General features: G+C 38.3%; 3 protein-coding genes across 7 annotated transcripts; all 3 read left to right on the top strand.

Annotated features, from left to right (window-relative positions):
* Positions 1 to 1583: 1583 nt before the first annotated feature.
* On the top strand, positions 1584 to 3862 carry LOC130433054 (chemerin-like receptor 1). 2 transcript variants are annotated; one of them, XM_056762712.1, is made up of 2 exons: positions 1584 to 1683; positions 2444 to 3862. In XM_056762712.1, the coding sequence occupies exon 2, from the start codon at positions 2457 to 2459 to the stop codon at positions 3561 to 3563; it is 1107 nt and encodes a 368-aa protein (XP_056618690.1). In that variant the 5' UTR covers positions 1584 to 1683; positions 2444 to 2456; the 3' UTR covers positions 3564 to 3862. The 2 variants fall into 2 exon arrangements, with proteins under 2 accessions (XP_056618690.1, XP_056618689.1); XM_056762711.1 differs by having other exon boundaries at positions 1618 to 1737.
* Positions 3863 to 5440: 1578 nt separating this feature from the next.
* LOC130433086 (uncharacterized) lies at positions 5441 to 8697 on the top strand. Its single transcript, XM_056762774.1, has 4 exons — positions 5441 to 6192; positions 6646 to 6881; positions 6963 to 7147; positions 7623 to 8697. Exons 1-4 carry the CDS (start codon positions 5937 to 5939, stop codon positions 7807 to 7809), a joined length of 864 nt encoding a protein of 287 aa, XP_056618752.1. The 5' UTR covers positions 5441 to 5936; the 3' UTR covers positions 7810 to 8697.
* Positions 8698 to 13951: 5254 nt separating this feature from the next.
* On the top strand, positions 13952 to 20875 carry LOC130432942 (chemerin-like receptor 1). 4 transcript variants are annotated; one of them, XM_056762561.1, is made up of 3 exons: positions 13952 to 13974; positions 14320 to 14708; positions 19254 to 20875. In XM_056762561.1, exons 2-3 carry the CDS (start codon positions 14701 to 14703, stop codon positions 20374 to 20376), a joined length of 1131 nt encoding a protein of 376 aa, XP_056618539.1. In that variant the 5' UTR covers positions 13952 to 13974; positions 14320 to 14700; the 3' UTR covers positions 20377 to 20875. The 4 variants fall into 4 exon arrangements, with proteins under 4 accessions (XP_056618539.1, XP_056618540.1, XP_056618538.1 ...); XM_056762562.1 differs by lacking the exon at positions 13952 to 13974 and having other exon boundaries at positions 14301 to 14708; XM_056762560.1 differs by lacking the exons at positions 13952 to 13974; positions 14320 to 14708 and adding an exon at positions 18377 to 18476.
* The last annotated feature ends 510 nt before the right edge of the window (positions 20876 to 21385 follow it).

Here is a 21385-nt window from a genome sequence, read left to right as displayed (position 1 = left end):
TTAAAACCTCATTAAAAGTCAGGAACACTTCAAACGATGCACAGTCAACTTTCAGAGATATTTATTTCATTTTAAAGCTGTTGTAAACTGAAGTTGCATTTTGATAAGCTAACTTTTATTTCTTTGTGGTTAATTGCAATGAGATCCCCCACAAAATAAAGTGTTTTATATCCTGCATAGGATACAGAGGAAAGGGTCTGAAGACTGTCCATTTCAATAACATTTCTTAAATTGGATAAACTCAGTAGCAGTTGCAGGAGTCCACATCTTCTGAAAGACTTTTACATCTGCAGAGTCTGCAAAGAAACGTTGTAAAGAGGTGAGGCAAAAATTATTCTGTTATGCTATTTTATTGCTTTTATTGCCAAAGCACTATACCTTTAGTTTCACACAATGTGCAATCTCCCGGGATCAAACCTATGACCTTGGCATTGCTTTGATTATCATTTATTTTCAGAAAATAATCTTATGATGCAGTCTATGACATCAATCAAGACACATACTCATTGACATGATCATGACTGCCGATTTTTAGTTCCCTTATATGATATTAATTAAGGGTCCTATACTGAAATATTAAATTTCCTCCATCATATTGCTGTGCTTTTATATACTGTATATTTAATATGAAGGTCCAACAAATTAACCTTTGAAAATATTTCCTTTCCATGGAAAAAAATATTTTTTATTTATTCATTCATTCACATTCATTAATTTTGGGAATTTTAACTGAAATAGGAAAACGGTGTTCAAGTAGCTTTTTTCACAAGCAGGCCAAACCACATTTGACAGCGTGTGACAGCCACAGTTGTTAAACATTGGCAATGTTTGATCTCCTTTATTCTGTGTAGAATCTAAATGGGTTGGATACATCATTTTCAAAATGTTTTCTGATTTACCAGGTCACATACACATAACCAGATTCCCTCTATGAATAGCATAGTTTCATTGTCCGAATCACTCCCTTTCCCCTATAGTGCACTGCATGAGCATTCGATTGGACAGGAAATTTGATGAAATGCTAAAGTGCAGAATGATGTCACCAAAATTGAAGAAGTTGGATGGAAGTATTGCGTGACTATGAGTTATGAACACTTAGTTATTTGATCAACCAAAATGCGTTTGGTTTGGGGTGTTGAGAGAGAAAATTCCCTTAGAATGATGGTTTTTTACTCCAGTTTTAGAACAGGCTTTGTCATGGAATTCGGTTTTAATACCATCTTCTCCTTGAAAACTCCTACAGAGGCTAAATTGTAAAAATTCAAACATTAAAGAGTAAGAAAACAACACAATAAATACTACATTTGTAGTTAGGTACATTTGTCTTTATTTATTGAAATGTTCACAATGTTATGTGGGTGCTCGCCTCAACTCTGTTCTCCGCTCTGTCGAGGAATGGTTGCTTGCTCTATACCTCCTTCAAACCGCACACTCAATTCTATGGAAAAGACAGAAAGTATTCACCATTAATAAACTGCAAAAGTTTGCTGAAGCAAAATTTGTGTACTTAAATAATACAGTTTGTTAAACATAAGAACTACAAAATATAGTGAAACGAAGATATATGATAGAGCAACAACTGAGTCGGCTGAAGAGGATGGAGCTGGGGTGACGTCACGCAGACGGGGATTGTGCGTCTTGTCGATCAGTGGATTCTTACAGTTTTGGTCGCGCGAGTCACAGGTGTGAGCGAATCTCTTTATAATACTGTGGAAATTACTTGTTTGGCAACTCTTGGTAAGCATTTTGTTTTAATATCATTAATGGGCCACTTATGTCATCACTGAATTTCATTTTTCAAATGCATGAAAGAATTTTCGCTGTTACATTGGAGTTAAGAAACCAATATCTTAATATTTTATAATCAACGATAAGATGTGTTATAAAAACAGACTGTCTACTTTTGTTTGTCGTCCATTGATTCTGTGTGATGAAGTTTTGTCTAGGTTAAAGTGTTTTTGAAGAAATGCTTTTGACAAATCGGAAATCTGGTATATTTTACATACTGTAATGGATAGCATTATTTTATGTAGGCGTATTTTTTATGTGTTTTGTTAAGAGAAATGTGTCTCATATAAAACGACACTTCCTTTAAAGTCCATTGACCTTCGTTGAAAAGAAGATGCGGAAGCAGAAACATCAGAGACTAATATAAAAGTTAAAATACATTAATGCAGAGCGATGGCATAACAGATGTAGCCCGTACAATAAGCATCGCGTTATAAAAGTCAGTCACATTAATATATGAAGAACTTCTTTGTGAAATAGCGGTTGAGAAAGCAGAATGATGTTGAGAGCTTTCCCGTTATGCCAAACTTAGTCATGTTCTGTCCTCTAGTGGACTAAAATAGAACAACGTGTAAGTTTGTTGGTTTTGGTTTCTGACTATTTATGATTATTTTTGGATATCAGTATTGAATCTATCTTTTTTCTGTCAATTCAGATTGATATTTGCAATGATGGATCCAGCCAATTTCACAGAGAGTCCACTCCATCTCAACTCAACCGAGGAATACTACTATTACGATGATGAGCAAACGGAGCTCAAGAAATCTCTGAACATAATGTCACTTATAGTCTACAGTCTGGCTTTTGTACTTGGAGTCGTAGGCAATGGCATTGTGATTTGGGTAACTGGCTTTAAAATGAAGAGAACAGTCAACACTGTCTGGTTTCTTAACCTGTCTGTAGCAGACTTCCTATTCACAGCCTTTCTCCCTCTCAGCGTGGTTTATACAGCTATGGACTTCCACTGGCCTTTCGGCCAGTTCATGTGTAAATTCAACAGCACCCTTGCTTTTCTCAACATGTTTGCGAGCGTTTACCTCCTGGTTGTCATCAGCATTGACCGCTGTGTGTCTGTGGTGCGGCCAATCTGGGCACAAAACCATCGGAATGTGAGTCGTGCTTCGGTTGTGAGCTTCGGCGTTTGGCTGTTTGCGCTAGCGTTGAGCTCACCCTACTTTGTCTTCAAGGATACTGCACCTTCCCACACCGATAAAAACACAATCAACTGCTTCAGTAACTTTGCACTCTCTGATGATTATAAAACACCAGAAGTGGTGGCGCTTCGTATTTTACGGCATCGTGCCATGATCATCACACGTTTCTTGTTAGGCTTTGTGGTGCCCTTTGCAATCATTGTATCCTGTTATGCTGTTATAATCTGTCGTCTACAAAAGAACCGATCAATGTCTGGCCGGACTGGACGTCCCTTTAAGATCATTGCTGCTGTGATCACCGTCTTTTTCTTGTGTTGGGCTCCGTACCATATTCTGGTCCTCATTGAGATGGTAAACCATACAGAAACCACCCTTCAGTACATCAACAGTCTTGGAATTCCCATTGCAACCAGTTTGGCATTCCTAAATAGCTGCTTGAACCCATTGTTGTATGTTTTCATGGGACAAGACTTTAAAGACAAGATGCGCAAATCAATACTGAAGGTCTTGGAAACGGCTTTCACAGAGGAGGTTTCACGCACAAACACCCACACAAATTCAATGCAAACCATTCGGAACAAAGAGCAAGGGAGTAAGTCCTTCTCGGATGCAGAAGTATAGCTAACAGGCACGAGGCATTGATGTATCAAAGAGGACTTTGCAGATACTCATAATTACTGTCAGCATATTTGTAACTGAGAAGCTTTAGCTGGAAAAACTGGACAAAAATAATTAAAGTTAGTTTGAAGCTTTGCATTAAACACTGCCTTGTGATAATGGAAAAAGTATACATTTTCATTATTAATATACCTGTAAAGTATTGCAAATTATATTTTCATATTGTATACTTTAAAAATAAGTAAAATGAACTACTTCATGTTATGCACATGCAATAATAAACTTTAAGCCCCATTATAGTATTCAATGAGATGTAGATCTTTCTATATCCATCCATCCATCTTCTACCGCTTATCCGAACTACCTCGGGTCACGGGGAGCCTGCGCCTATCTCAGGAGTCATCGGGCATCAAGGCAGGATACACCCTGGATGGAGTGCCAACACATCGCAGGGCACACACACTCACTCACTCACTCTCACTCACTCACTCACTCTCACTCACTCACGCACTCACGCCCTACGGACAATTTTTCCAGAGATGCCAATCAACCTACCATGCATGTCTTTGGACCAGGGGAGGAAACCGGAGTACCCGGAGGCACGGGGAGAACATGCAAACTCCACACACACACTATGGCAAGCCGTTTTGACATAAAAACCTTTGGTTTGACTATCCATAAAATATATTGTAGATAGTTTCCGTTGTTTTCGACGAGTCATAATTATAATTTGACTAGTCACATTGATAATTAGAGATATCTGCAATTATAATTGCACTAGTAAGAAATCTGATTCGAGATATCTGTAAATATGTTTTGACTAGTCAAAACTCTATTTGAGATATCTGTAATGACGTCATAGATATCTAAAATGAACGCGTCACACATACGCAAAGTATTTAAAGATATCTCGAATTCAGTTTCGACTAGTCACAATTATATTTAAAGATATCTGAATTGTGTCTGCTCCTAGTCGAATCTGCTGTTGTGTGACGTGAGACTTAATTTGCTCAGCTCCTCCCCTTCACCAGAGCGCTCAGTCCCTACCTAATGCTAGTGCACTGCTAATGGATAACAACAGTTTTCTATGACGTGAATGAAGACTAATACTGAATTTAGGAAGCATGGCGGCTACAGTTCTCGACAAAATAGCAAGAAAATGTCAAAATATTGAAAGAGCTCAACGCCAGGGAACTTGTACGGAGCGGGAACTTCGTGCGATTGATCACTGCTTAATAAACGCACGGCGTATTTCACATTTACTATCTCCAGAGACTTTTGAAGAACTTGACAAAAGTCTTGACGATCTTCGAACAATGGTGTCATCGCATTCACGGGTTGAGGGAACTGGTGCTTTCTCTGTCTCTCGAAATAGCTGTGAAATAAAGAAAGGCGGGGCTTAGGAAACGTGTATTTGCATGCACGATTTAGATATCTACAAAGTAATTTTGACTAGTAAAAATGTTACTTAGAGATATCTGTATTGAAATTCTTCCTGTCGCCGAGCTAAATGAAGATATATGCAAGAAAGATCTTCCTAGTTAAAAATCAGACTGAGATATTCATAATTAAATTGCAGATATCTTTAAATGAGATATCACTAAGAAGAATTTAAATTCAAGATATCTCTAATTTAGTTTTGTCAAGTCAAAAATCCAATTCAAGATATCTACAATTAAAATAAGACTAGTAATAAGTTACTTTCAGATATCTGCAAATGTGTTTTGGGATATCTTTAGAAATGGTTCATTAAAGATATCTAAAATGTGATTATGACTAGTCAAAGACCAGTTACAGATATCTCTAATTATGATTTCTACTGGTGGTAACTCAGTTAGAGATATCTCTAATTTAATTATCACTAGTAAAAATTAGTTCAAGATATCTCTAATTGGAATTATGCCTAGTACAAAATGAATTATAGATATCTTTAATTGCAGTTTCTACTAGTCAAAACACATTTGTAGATATCTGAAAATATTCTTCAATGGAAGAGTATGACTAGTCAAAACAGTATTGTAGATATCTCAAATGTATATTATGAATAGCCAAAATAACATTATAGATATCTTCATTGCCTGTTATGACTAGTCATAATCACATTGTAGATATAGTAATTCCAATTGTGACGACTCAAAATTACAGAAGAGATATCTGGAATTGGAATTTTGACTAGTCAAAACTAAATTATGACTAGTACAGCCAAGGGTATTTTATGTCAAAACGGCTTGCCATAGTTGTGTGACGTGAGACTTAATTTGCTCAGCTCCTCCCCTTCACCAGAGCGCTCAGTCCCTACCTAATGCTAGTGCACTGCTAATGGATAACAACAGTTTTCTATGACGTGAATGAAGACTAATACTGAATTTAGGAAGCATGGCGGCTACAGTTCTCGACAAAATAGCAAGAAAATGTCAAAATATTGAAAGAGCTCAACGCCAGGGAACTTGTACGGAGCGGGAACTTCGTGCGATTGATCACTGCTTAATAAACGCACGGCGTATTTCACATTTACTATCTCCAGAGACTTTTGAAGAACTTGACAAAAGTCTTGACGATCTTCGAACAATGGTGTCATCGCATTCACGGGTTGAGGGAACTGGTGCTTTCTCTGTCTCTCGAAATAGCTCAGGTGAGTTTTAGCCTTTTGAAATGGTTTTGATTCAATTGCAGTAACTTACTGTCTATTTACATATAACATCCAAATTAAATGCGTCTTTTAATGGTATATGTAGCTGTGGGTCTATATAATGTTATTTTATCACAATAGAAAAAAGCCTGAAAAGATCTACAATTTATTTGAGATGAGAAAAAGCCAAAAGTGTTACATACATCAAGTTCATCAGTAACTTTAAATATAAATTAATTCGAAGTCTTATGGTCTATATTTTGTATCACACTTCACCTTTAAAAATAATACAAAGAGCGACTCCAAGAGCCCAATATTCTCTGTTGTTGATATTGTTTTTAGCAGTACATTGTCTAATTATACATATGATAAATTCTGTTTTTCTTATGATTTGTTGGTTATTATTAGGAGCTACAATTCAGCAAGACAAATAAGTTTTCTGATTTTCAATTTTAGGTAGACGAGGTAGACCAGCCATTCATATAACGCGTGACCAAATTGAATTTTTAATAAAGAAAGGTCACACAGTAAGACGAATGGCCAGAATGTTGGGGTGCTCTTCGTCATTTCTGTACAAGAGATCGAAGCTGCTTGGTGAACCCATCAGGAGAAGAATGGCAGCAGTGGATGAGGAGGAGCTTGAAAATGTAGTAAGACGACTCCATGTAGAGTTTCCAAATTCTGGGAATGAGGTAAGCCTTGGTGGTCTCACTATAGAATCTGCTATTTTCGTTTTTTCAGACTGAATTACCTTTTCAATAAACCCCTTTTAGATTATGCGAGCCTTACTCATTGCAGAAGGTTTGAGTGTTTCACGGCAAAGGGTGCGTGAGATGTTGGTCCGTGTCAACCCAGCAGCTGCTGCGAGGAGATGGAGTAGCACAGTGGCCAGAAGAGTGTATCATGTGCCCTACCCCAACAGTCTTTGGCACATTGATGGAAATATGCGCCTCATAAGGTTAGTTTAAGAATAGTTGTGGTAGCCTTTAGTTCTGCTAATGCACCATTATATGGTATGATAAGGCGTTTAGCTGTAACCTGCATTATCACCTGCATATGATCATTTGGAAGGTTAAGTTACTTTACGGTTTACATGTAACACTATTGTGACTGTACAAATGTTTATTTATTTTGTGAATTAATATATTAACCAATTATAAATAAGCACACAGACTGGTTAGTTGTTATTAACTAAGTGCAAACCCAAGTTAACTACTAATACATTGAAAAGTATATTTTTAAATACCAAGTGATATTAAAATTTAAGTTGGCTGTTCTTACTATAATACTCTGTACAGGATATTGTGGTTGTTAAACAAGCACTTCATAATTTCTTGATTAGAGCATGCCTATATTCATCAGTTGCTCATTTTGAAATATGAATAAAGAATACTTTATTTTTAACAATTAACTTCTTTTTGTTCACCTATTAGATGGGGATTTGTTATTCACGGCTCCATTGATGGAAATTCACGGGTCATCACATATCTAAACTGCAACGCTGACAACTGTTCCAGCACTGTCCTGTCTCAGTTTATACAAGCAACGTGTCTTTATGGTATTCCCTCCAGGGTCAGGTCAGATCATGGTGGTGAGAATATACAATTCGCCCTTTCATGAATCTTGTCCTAGGACTGCAACGCCGGAGTCACATCACTGGGGAATCAGTCCACAATCAAAGAATAGAGCGTTTGTGGAGGGATGTGTTTTTACATGTGTTACAACCATTCTACAACACTTTCTACACTCTTGAGGATTCTGAACTTCTAGAACCAGAAAATGACATTCACAAAGTTTCACTCAGAGTAGTTTTTCTTCCACAAATTCAAGCTAAACTACAGCATTTTAAAGAGGCATGGAATAACCATTCTCTGCGCACAGAAAACAATAAAACCCCAACTCAAATCTGGACAGAAGGAATGCTTTCAAGGATGGAAACTGACAATACAGCCATCAATAATGTGTTTGGAGAAAATCTCTACAGACCTGAACATTTTAATGCACTCCTTGCTCAGCATGGCATTGAATCATTGCCCACAGCTGAAAATGAAGAGATCCCAGCTGTAATAGTAAACCAACCTCAAATAAACCTCACTCCGCAACAACTAGAGACTGTTTTACATGCAATTGACCACATAACGGATATGCAGATGAAGTTTCAGGCATGCTGTGCAGAAATTGCTAATGTTTTATCAAATTAATGTGATGTAGTGGAGTCGATGGTATTCTTTTGTACTGTAAGATGTATTTTTTACTACAACTTTGCTGTGCTCCCATACCTGTCTTTGCATTTATATGCACCTTTTTGAAAAAGGATTAATGTCAGATGTGTCAAAATTAAAGCACACAGTGATACTAAATATAAAGGTGTTGGAGAATGACAGTGAATCAGAACCACCTGTATGTAAAAGTAGAAACATTCAATAAAATTGTCAATTGTTCAAACAAGGAGCAAGAATACACATAATGGGGAACAATGAGTTTTATTTTGGGATGAACATGTCATCTGTAAATGCAGCAAGTGTTAGACTGGATCTAAAATCCCTTTAGATATTTAAAATCTAACAATACAACTTTATATACATCAGTGAAACATTACAGGAGTAAATCATGACAAATGTATTTTTTAATTAACTGTTTTCACAAATACAGCATGTTGCAACAGCTATAACACCATTTCGGATGAGTCTTAAAACACTGATCTAAAACTGATTTGATCCATCAATAATAAACCTAAAGTTAACTTTAGACAACACCAAAAGTTGGGCTTTGCACAATTCCATCTGTCATGTACCTTTTAAACATTTCATATTCTGCGTGTATTGGCAGCCGAAGTACAACAAGGCAAGTATTGGCCTCTGGAAAGATTTTTCCATGATCATGAAGGAACTCTATTTGTGGAGAATATGGAAAACCCAGTGGCGGCACTGATGAAGCTCCAGTGGCGAACTCCATTATCATCTGAAGGGTGATTGCATTACACTCTCCTTCTGACAAAAAAAAGAAAAAATACACTTTACAACAAGTTTGTATTTGTTAACATTAGTTAATGCATTAGCTAACATGAAATATCAATAAGCAATATTGTTTTTCAGCATTTATTATTTATTTATCTTTGGTTATTATTATTTTATTGGTTAAAAGCCAATTGTTCATGATAGTTTAATACACATTAAAACTTTTAGGTTACAATTTTTATTGAAAATAATTGTATTAGTAAATACTGAAGAAATAATGTTCACTGTTAGTGTATGTAAGCTAATAAATCAACTAATGTCAACAAATACAACCTTACTGTAAAGTGTGGCAGAAAATACTGGTTTGTTAAGTGCAGTTCTTTGGCATTGACTACTACAAAAAATATGTGTTTTTTGAGTCTGCATGCTTAGTTCTGTCTTTTCTTTCAGATGACAACTAGCACTTTTTTATAAGCATTACTTTAACTACTTTATAATGTATCGTGAAAGCACTGTAAAACTGTAACAAGACATACCTTCAACATCTATTAACCAGTCTCTCCAGTGGCATATGTTCTTATTTTCTCTAGCCCTTCTGTTGCTGCCTTGTGGAGAGAAGTTCACCTTAAAAAGACTGCAGAGGTCCTTTGCCTGGAGGGGCTTTTCTTCATTGACGAACATATCATAAAATAGTGCAGAATTCTTCTTCATCTCTTCTAGTAAACCAAGAGTTTGCAACCCTTCTACAAACCTGTAAAACAGACATTACATTTAATATACTGTACATTTCTGGGTTATTACAATTCTTATATGCAATCAGGAAGGAAGGGCTAAAATGTCACTTACTGGTCTAAGGCTGCTTGCAGTCTTCCATGTACAAAAAACTCTACAGCTGACTGTACAAGAGAGTTCTTTTCTGTCAAGTTTGATATGTATCTTAAAGCACCTATAATGCTTAAGCTGTCTGCGGCCTCGTCAACGGCACAGTTTGCCTCTAGAACAGTTTTTGCATCCTGTATCTAAAACAGCAATTAGAATACAATTTTATAGTTGTGAAAATAACCATGCATGTGGTGACCAATTTAATTCTCAAGAGTACTTCCTCGCCTTGATTAGTTGCTCCCTAAAGGTATGGTCTCCAACCTCATCCACAGAGGCAGGGGATGTTGGCACACCACAGATCTGATGAAAAAGCCTTTCAGAGAAGAAATGTGGGCACACTCCCCCATGGACAACACAAACAGCAATCATCTTACCCATGAAGGAGTATAACCTAGTCTGTAAAGCTAAAGAAAACAAACAGAGTAACATCCACATCAGAACCTCCTCCATACTCATTATGAATTAAATAATTCTAAAAACCTCTGGCTTTATTTTTCTTAAAATTCCACCTGCTATTGGAATTTTGATCTCATTACAGGTGAAAAGCATTAAATTCATGTGAAATTAGATAGAGTTTTACATTGTAATTTATATGGGTGAAGAATGTGGCACACTAGCATAAACTGCTTATTCAGCTTAATTATTTGAATAGACGATACAGTCCTTGACATGTGAAATAACAGATCACGACTACAAGAGTAACATTGCACAGGAGCTGCTCAGTAATACAAAGACCACGCTGAGTGTTTCAAATAAAGCACTTCTAAAAACTGATCAGTATCCAGGACCGTAAATATTTTGTAATGAAAGCATTAGTAGGCATCCTGACCTTGAGTGTCAAGAGCCAAACTCTGATCTTTCTCATGGCCCTGAAAGATACTTGACTGATGGATGGCTCGCATCAACAGCCTGAGGTATTCTCTTGTTGGGCCGCCTTCATCCACTGCCCCTTCACCATTCTCCTCAGCATCGACAAAAACTATATCTAGCTTTGCTTCTGGATTGAACCGCCGCCTCTTGAATGCTTGCAAGCTACACTGTAGTATGTTATCTCTGCATACATTTATTTGGTTACTTGTCTGGCAAAAGCTTTTATCAACTTTGCAGAGCAATTTTTTAAGTATGGTTTGTAGGTCAACCCTGCAAGAATACCAAGAAGTCATTCAGTCTACGAACATTGAACTGTTTAAGTTTAAAAAAAAAGTACTTATAGTTATGAAGAGGAACATACTCATCTACAGGTGCCTACCAGTGTAGAGGGGATTCTTGGTGGAAAGAAGGGGCATCATCTAAAAGATCAATAAGCGATCCCTGGGGAGATGGAGGGTGCAAATCAAGTGTAGGCTGCATATCAAGGTCAATAATATTTGGCTGTGCAGAAGGGCGGCAGGGTAATGGTTGGTCTTCAGATATTACATATGGCAGCTGGACAGAAGACAGTGCCAGTGAGGACTGGGCAGGTGGCAGAGCCACTGGATGTTGGACAGGAGATGGAGCCACTAGGGGAATGGCAGAAAGTGAAGCCACTGAAGGCAGGGCAGAAGGCAGAGCCACTGGAGGCAGTGCAGGAGATGAGGCTGCTGTAGGCTGGGCAGGAGAAGCAGCTGCTGGATGTTGGATAGGGGGCAGAGTCAATAGGGGAATGACAGAATGTGAAGGCACTGAAGGCTGGGCAAGAGGTGGACTTATTGAAGGATGGACAGAGGGCAGAGCCACTGGTGGCAGAGCAGAAGGAGCAGCTGGATGTTGAACAGGGGGCGTAGCAACTGAAGGCTGGGCGGGTGATGGAGCTACTGGAGCCTGTGCAAGAATATCAGGGAAAAAATGCTGAATAAATTTATAACATATGCCATATAACATGCTGGGTTTAAAATAATTGTGTTTTTGGAGAACTGCTGTCTAAAAGCAATGTCACACAATCTGTCTGTTGAGGTATATTTTTATAATATATAATATATTATAAAATATATAATATTTTTATATTTTTCTACATTAACTTACCAGATCATCTAAAGATGACAACCAAAAAACATATAAAGTCGAGGATGACTTTATGCCATGATCTGCAATTGACCCAGAAGAAGAGCTCTCAATAGCTTTTGAAGAAGCAGCTTCCTGAACTTGGAAAACTTCACTGGCCATTTCATTTTGTCCAATAAAGTCAAACAAGACCTGGAAGCGAACACACATAATGGCAATTGTAAAAAAAAAAAAAGCAAATCTATGAAAAACACGTTGTCCTCTTTTACACGGATTCTCTCACCTGAATTGGCTCAGACATGATGAATTTTCCCTTGTTGACATACCCATCTGGATACTTGAATTTCAAAAACTCTCCCTCTAGGGGTTCCACACGAGCAGCCATTCTCTGACGTCTTTCCTCAATGATCTAAAAAACATTAACATTTAAAAAAAAAAAACATGTAACAACAAAAAATGTTATGGAAGCACTTACCTTTTTGCCTTTTCTTCCAAAAGCTCATAGCACAGTCTCCTCCAGTCCTGTAAAACCAGAATACATTTTAAGAAATTGCAAACATTTTCGTTCCATCACAGTGGGCATACAATGATTTTTCAAAATGACCTTTTCTTGATCTGCCATCAAGGAGAAATTAAATTCTTCATCTTGCTGGGAACGCATTGCTCGCCATTCCTGCAGGGACTACAGTAAATCCACACAAATCAATACAGTCACAAAGAAATACTTCTCAAAAAACTCACAATAGCAAACTTAACTCACATCTAAATTTACAGCTTCCGTAATCTCTGCATCTAAGGAGGTGTCATCCAGTGCTGCAGTAGTACAGGATGTTTGGACTGGGTTTTGTGATATGGATGAAGATGGTGTCATTTCCTGACGGTAGACGAAAAATCATTATGTATAATAATGTTCAAGTATAGCAATGCCAAAAATACTTTTTACTTCCTGCACTGTTAAGTAACCTGCACTGTCACTTAATTTAAGAATTATGTTCAGTGCAGAAACATCACGATAAGATTTCAAACTAACAAACAGTGAACTGAACAACATAAATCAGGTTATTTAAAAAAGGGCAGTTCTAATAGGGATATTATTGAGAATTAGTATTTTTCTGCACCTATGTCTGTGTAAAAGAAATAATACCTGCAACACTTCTGCTCGTGGGACAATATAGAGCCTGCTTTTGCCGATTGCTTTTTTTAGGTCCCTCACAGAATCTACATGAACTTTATCGATTTTGCGTCCTTTGCCTGCTCTTGCCAGATGTCACACACACACAGGTCGGAAGCGGGAGTCGAACCCCCAACCCTGGAGGTGTGAGGCGAACGTGCTAACCACTAAGCCACATTGCATGTGCGATACCAATAGTGTAGGGAAACCGTGACGTTTTCTGAAGTCTGGCTTTGCGCAGAACGGATAGTGCAGGCATCCTGGAAGCTTAAAGTGGGCGGAGCCGGTCGTCGCCTGCTTAGCAGTGCGTCTAAACTCGTCACTTTAATCGAAAATGGGCAAAGGGGGGGACGTGTTGAAGCTGAGGCCCCTGGTTGCTGAAACCACTCTACGGTCAAATGGCCACTCACCTAATTTGCTAAATTTTGAAAAAATTCACCCTCCTCACAGTTGTCATGAAGGGTAAAATTAGCTATATAGACTGTGAGAATTTGGGTTTTGTCTGAGTCCCACACATATTGTGTGAAATGTATTGCAAAGATTATTGTACATGAATTATGTCTAACCTTACTTGAGTTCAAGTGCTGACCAAGTTTACAGAATGTTCAGAACACCCTGCTGCCTTTTGCTAAAAATACTAATGTAGGGGAGAGTGGGGTAAAGCGAGACATCGGGTAATGTGAGACACTCCCTGTATCTAGGCAACGGAACACATTTGTGGTCATGTGACCATTATGTTTTTGAGCCCCTCAAAATTCCCCTTGGCCATGAAGAAGAAGACCTCATGCTGCTGTGGTAAGCATGTTTTTTTCACAAAATATTTTTTGCTGGTAAAAGTAAATTTTCTTGCTGTCAACTTAATCAACTGTTGTGCCAAAGCAAATTGATTCAGGTAGAAAAACTTATATCATACATGTTGATGAACTACCAACATATAAAACCTTGTGATGATGCTAGCTGAAGATTAGCCTGAATTTCTAAGAGAGATAGTTTTTTTCAAAAATATGGCGGTGGGGTAAAGTGAGACAAATGCTGTGGGGTAAAGTGAGACATGAGGCACAAGTTCAGTTTAGTCTAAAACATATGTTAATGTAATATTACATTACATATGTTTTATTTTTAATTTCATAAACATTGCAGAAAAACCACCATGCCAAGGCAATACACCAGGAAGACAACCTGGGGTAAAACACCCCTTGAGGAGATGGAGAGTGCAGCCGCTGAGGTCAAAGAAGGAAAGAAGTCTCTAAGAGCAGCTGCAAGGGATAGAAATATTGATAAGTCAAGCCTCCTAAGATTTATTAAGAAAAAAGAGAAAGGGGAAGTAAAATCAGTAGCCTGGGGTGCAGTAGCTGAGGCAAAGAGAATATTCACAGATGAGATGGAGGAGGAGCTTGCCAAACACTTGAAACAACTCGCTGAACAGTTCCATGGCCTTCCTCCAATTAAGTGCCGTCAACTGGCATTTGAATACGCAGAGAAAAATTATATACCTGTCCCTGCCAATTGGACAAAGACACAATGTGCAGGTAGGCTAGGGTGTGCAAGAGATCACATGATTCTGTAGGTTAACAAAGGCCAACTGATCTTGCCACAAAGCTAAATCGTATTGATAATAATGAATTGTTTACTCTAAGTGAAGATTGGTTTGGCAGCTTCCTAGCACGCCGCCATCTCTCTGTCCGAACTCCAGAGGCAACATCCCTGGGAAGGGCTACAGCCTTCAATAAAACTACAGTCGGGGAGTTCTTTGACAATCTGGCTGTAGTGATGGACAGGTCACAGCATTAATTCTTTAGTTGCTAATGTTTTATGGAGGCTTTACCTGTAAGATTTGGTTTTGATTCTGATAAGGTTCTTCTCTTGCCTCTCATCTTTAACAGGCATACATTCCCTCCACACATGATTTATAATGTGGATGAAACAGGCGTCTTTACAGTACAAAAGCCACAAATTATTTTTTCAAAATAATGTGCTTAACTGACCAATCGCCATGATTCTGTTACTAGTCCAACATTAGTTCTGGAATGTGTGGTTGTCAAGCTAGCTGTCAGGATTCTAACTGTTACAACATGTGTTGTTACGGTAGTTTCAGAGTGGAAAAAGTTAGTGGATCAGTTTACCCCCAGCTGGTTCACTTAACCCCCTTGATTTTTCTGGTCTGTCTCAGTTTACCCTTAAGCTGGGGTAAAGTGAGACACAAGACCACTTTTTTAAAAACAATCATATTTTCACTGCCCTTCGTCCTGAATACATTCTGGTAATTTCCATTGCTAGGAAACATCCTGAATTAATGGGAAATGTGTAAATTTTACTAATATATCATTTTAGCTCGCTTAGAGGGGAGCAAATGTAAAAAACGTCTCACTTTACCCCACTCTCCCCTACTTCTAAGAAGTTCTAAGAACAAGCAACTAATCCACGTGAATAATATTAATAGGTCAATGACATAGTTTCAATGACATAGTTATTTCCTCTTTCTCCACTATCCTCTCAACAGTTTTGAGCTTGTTGAGCTAGGTTGTTGTGATTGCATTATGCAGCCAGCTCTGCAACATCCTGTCTGTAGGCAGACTTGTCTCCATTGTGGATGAAGTTGATGATGGTAGTGTCATCAGCAAATTTCAGGAGTTTGACAGAGTAGCGTTTTGCATTGTAATGGCTTGTATACAGGCAGAAGCTCAGTACGAAGAGCACGCATCCCTGAGGAGCACCAATGCGAGAGTCCTGGATGTGAGTTTACCCAGCTTCACTAGTTGCTGCTGTCTGTTAGGAAGTTAGTGATGCATTGACAGATTGGGGTGGGGACGGAGAGCTGGGTCAGTTTGTCTGAGAGAAGGTCAGGCATTCAGGTATTAAAGGCCGAACTGAAGTGCACTAATAAGATCCTTGCGTAATTCCTAGGCCAGTCAAGGTGTTGCAGAACATAATGCTGCCCCATATTGACTGAATCATGAACAGACTTGTTTGCTCTGTGGGGAAACTGGAGGGGATCCATCAAGGGTCCAGTGATGTCATTCAGGTAGGCCAGGACCAGTCTCTCGAACGACTTCATAACCACAGACGTGAGAGCAACTGGTCTATAGTCGTTTAGTCCAGTGATCTAGGATTTTTGGGGTGATCGGAATGATAGTGGAGTGTTTGAAGCATTGGGGAAACTTAGCACAGCTCCAGAGATCTCTTGAAGATCTATGTGAAGATGGGGGCAATTTGATTAGTGTAGATTTTTAAACAAGCAGGTGAAAAACAGTCTTTTGCTTCTTGAAGACCCGGTTCACATCCTCTACACATACCTTAAGTGCAGGTAGGATGGTGGGGGAGGCACACTCTAAAAATGGCTGGGTTATCTTTTAACCCATACCGCTGGGTTGAGTCCGTTGGGTTGTTTTGCTGGGTTATATTTCCACATGTTTAACACTTTTTGGGTAGTTTTAGTTTTCAAGGTGTTGGGTTAAACCCGCTGGGTTAATGTACCAGGTTGTTTCTGCCCACCGCTGGGTTATTTGAAGAGTCTCAAGAACAAAGGGGCAAAGTCACTGGTTTGAGCAATGAAAGGGCACGTTTTTTAAGTTTTAAGGGAATATTTGTTGAAATGGGCAGAATTTTTCACGATTCAGGAACGCCTCTCTCGGTGTCCACTCTGGATATTAAGCGGCCAGTCAATTATATTGCACCCTCTGTTTTAAACCAAACATTTTAAGGTTTGTGCATATGATAAAGGAAGACGAGTGTGGTAGCCTGTATTTAATGAGTTGATTTGCTGCACTTAATGTATTAAGTGGTGTAATTCATAGTGTATTATACATAATTTATATGTATTTAGTTATTTTTATTAATTGACACTTGTTGCTACATATTGTGGAGAATTTTTATTAGTTATTTATAATGTTATTTATAATGCTTGTTGATGTTTGATATGAAACATTTTTATTTATTATAATTAAACTATTTTCTTTTAATCATGCAAATCTAAAAATATATCTGTTACTGGCTGTAAAAGTTAAAACATTTATTAACAATTATTTTTACAGTCAATTATTTTTACATTGTCTTGATTGACAATGTAGTACAGAAGAAATTAAGAATAACCCAGCAAGAATAACCCAGAATTAAACACATCCATCCATCCATCCATCCATCCATTTTCTACCGCTTATCCGAACTACCTCGGGTCACGGGGAGCCTGCGCCTATCTCAGGAGTCATCAGGCATCAAGGCAGGATACAACCTGGATGGAGTGCCAACCCATCGCAGGGCACACGCACTCACTCATTCACTCACGCACTCACACCCTACGGAAATTTTTCCAGAGATGCCAATCAACCTACCATGCATGTCTTTGGACCAGGGGAGGAAACTGGAGTACCCGGAGGCACGGGGAGAACATGCAAACTCCACACACACAAGTCGGAAGTGGGAATCGAACCCCCAACCTTGGAGGTGTGAGGCGAACGTGCTAACCACTAAGCCACCGTGCCCCATGAATTAAACACATGAATAGTTAAAATGACAACATTTTGGGTTTTTTCAATAACCCAGCAAGCTGGGTTAACATGTGTAGCCCAGTGTGCTGGGTTACTTTAACCCAGCATGTGTTCTGTCCAATATTTACCAACTTACCCAGCGCTGAGTTGCCAATTGGGTTGTTTTTAACCCAAGTTAAAAGTTAAAAGAAGTTGGATGGAAGTATTGCGTGACTATGAGTTATGAACACTTAGGCATTTGACCAACCAAATGCGTTTGGGTTGGGGTGTTGAGAAAGAAAATTCCCTTAGAATGATGGTTTTTAATCCAGTTTTAGAACAGGCTTTGTCATGGAATTAGGTTTTACCATCTTCTCCTTGAAAACTCCTACAGAACCTAAATGATAAAAATTTAAACATTAAAGAGTAAGAAAACAACACAATAAATACTACATATATAGTTAGGAACAGTTGTCTTTATTTATTGAAATGTTCACAATGTTATGTGGGTGCTCGCCTCAACTCTGTTCTCCGCTCTGTCGAGGAATGGTTGCTTGCTCTATACCTCCTTCAAACTGCACACTCAATTCTATGGAACAGACAGAAAGTATTCACCATTAATAAACTGCAAAAGTTTGCTGAAGCAAAATTTGTGTACTTAAATAATACAGTTTGTTAAACATAAGAACTACAAAATATAGTGAAACGAAGATATATGATAGAGCAACAACTGAGTCGGCTGAAGAGGATGGAGCTGGGGTGACGTCACGCAGACGGGGATTGAGCGTCTTGTCGATCAGTGGATTCTTACAGTTTTGGTCGCGCGAGTCACAGGTGTGAGCGAATCTCTTTATAATACTGTGGAAATTACTTGTTTGGCAACTCTTGGTAAGCATTTTGTTTTAATATCATTAATGGGCCACTTATGTCATCACTGAATTTCATTTTTCAAATGCATGAAAGAATTTTCGCTGTTACATTGGAGTTAAGAAACCAATATCTTAATATTTTATAATCGACGATAAGATGTGTTATAAAAACAGACTGTCTACTTTTGTTTGTCGTCCATTGATTCTGTGTGATGAAGTTTTGTCTAGGTTAAAGTGTTTTTGAAAAAATTCCGATCAGAGGCCCGATTTGAAGAAAAATCGGAAATCTGGTATATTTTACATACTGTAATGAATAGCATTATTTTATGTAGGCGTATTTTTTACGTGTATTGTTGAGTGAAATGTGTCTCATATAAAACGACACTTCCTTTAAAGTCCATTGACCTTCGTTGAAAAGAAGATGCGGAAGCAGAAACATCAGATACTAATATAAAAGTTAAAATACATTAATGCAGAGCGATGGCATAACAGATGTAGCCCGTACAATAAGCATCGCGTTATAAAAGTCAGTCACATTAATATATGAAGAACTTCTTTGTGAAATAGCGGTTGAGAAAGCAGAATGATGTTGAGAGCTTTCCCGTTATGCCAAACTTAGTTATGTTCTGTCCTCTAGTGGACTAAAATAGAACAACGTGTAAGTTTGTTGGTTTTGGTTTCTGACTATTTATGATTATTTTTGGATATCAGTATTGAATCTATCTTTTTTCTGTCAATTCAGATTGATATTTGCAATGATGGATCCAGCCAATTTCACAGAGAGTCCACTCCATCGCAACTCAACCGAGGAACACTACTATAACGATGATGAGCAAACGGAGCTCAAGAAATCTCTGAACATAATGTCACTTATAGTCTACAGTCTGGCTTTTGTACTTGGAGTCGTAGGCAATGGCATTGTGATTTGGGTAACTGGCTTTAAAATGAAGAGAACAGTCAACACTGTCTGGTTTCTTAACCTGTCTGTAGCAGACTTCCTATTCACAGCCTTTCTCCCTCTCAGCGTGGTTTATACAGCAATGGACTTCCACTGGCCTTTCGGCCAGTTCATGTGTAAATTCAACAGCACCCTTGCTTTTCTCAACATGTTTGCGAGCGTTTACCTCCTGGTTGTCATCAGCATTGACCGCTGTGTGTCTGTGGTGTGGCCAATCTGGGCACAAAACCATCGGAATGTGAGTCGTGCTTCGGTTGTGAGCTTCGCCGTTTGGCTGTTTGCGCTAGCGTTGAGCTCACCCTACTTTGTCTTCAAGGATACTGCACCTTCCCACACCGATAAAAACACAATCAACTGCTTCAGTAACTTTGCACTCTCTGATGATTATAAAACACCAGAAGTGGTGGCGCTTCGTATTTTACGGCATCGTGCCATGATCATCACACGTTTCTTGTTAGGCTTTGTGGTGCCCTTTGCAATCATTGTATCCTGTTATGCTGTTATAATCTGTCGTCTACAAAAGAAACGATCAATGTCTGGCCGGACGGGACGTCCCTTTAAGATCATTGCTGCTGTGATCACCGTCTTTTTCTCGTGTTGGGCTCCGTACCATATTCTGGTCCTCATTGAGATGGTAAACCATACAGAAACCCCCCTTCAGTACATCAACACTCTTGGAATTCCCATTGCAACCAGTTTGGCATTCCTAAATAGCTGCTTGAACCCATTGTTGTATGTTTTCATGGGACAAGACTTTAAAGACAAGATGCGCAAATCAATACTGAAGGTCTTGGAAACGGCTTTCACAGAGGAGGTTTCACGCACAAACACCCACACAAATTCAATGCAAACCATTCGGAACAAAGAGCAAGGGAGTAAGTCCTTCTCGGATGCAGAGTATAGCTAACAGGCACGAGGCATTGATGTATCAAAGAGGACTTTGCAGATACTCATAATTACTGTCAGCATATTTGAAACTGAGAAGCTTTAGCTGGAAAAACTGGACAAAAATAATTACAGTTAGTTTGAAGCTTTGCAACACTGCCTTGTGATAATGGAAAAAGTATACATTTTCATTATTAATATACCTGTAAAGTATTGCAAATTATATTTTCATATTGTATACTTTAAAAATAAGTAAAATGAACTACTTCATGTTATGCACATGCAATAATAAACTTTAAGCCCCATTATAGTATTCAATGAGATGTAGATCTTTCTATATCAATCTTTGAAAAAAAATCTCATCAATATTATTACACAGGACATTTTGGAGTCTTCAATATGGTTTGTACTTTAAAGTTTCAATAAATCTTAAGGTATTCATAAAGGTAAAGAGTAATTCTGTCATATGCACCTTAAGATGTTACAAACTTTAAGAAATCACTTAAGCCTGAAATTATGTTTAACATGCATAAAAGTAATTATCAATAAATACATTTATTAATATGTTTGTTTCTATGTTAACTATGTGTGGAAAAAAACATGAAATGTAAATTATTATTCACCGGTTCCCTCTACTGGAACTCACAAGCCATTACAGTTGTGCTATAAGTTGTGCAGTACCATTTTGTGTTGTGGAATGTGTCATGACCTGGAAATAAGTTTTATGAAATATTCGTGTTATTCTGTTATGTGCTGCCATAGCAGACATGGACGTAGTGTCAGTAGCGTCACACGTAGGTTTCTGAGGAGCTTGTCGGCACACGATCCGGGATGCTTGCACGATCCTTCCGCGCATACGCATAATGACGTAATAGAAATCGAGCATGCGCAAATGATAATTCTGTTATGCGACGATTTATGACCCTGCACGATCTATTCCACGCTTGCGCACCTTTGTACCGCGAGACTTTCATTCACTCACAGCGGAAGAAAAGAGAAGTTTGCCCTTTGATCTTAGTATGAATAATCAT

The sequence above is a fragment of the Triplophysa dalaica genome, chromosome 12, assembly GCF_015846415.1.
Source record: "Triplophysa dalaica isolate WHDGS20190420 chromosome 12, ASM1584641v1, whole genome shotgun sequence".
Classification (NCBI taxonomy): domain Eukaryota; kingdom Metazoa; phylum Chordata; class Actinopteri; order Cypriniformes; family Nemacheilidae; genus Triplophysa; species Triplophysa dalaica.
The sequence above is the reverse complement of the archived record's forward strand: the minus strand, read 5'-3'. Positions and strand labels throughout refer to the sequence as shown.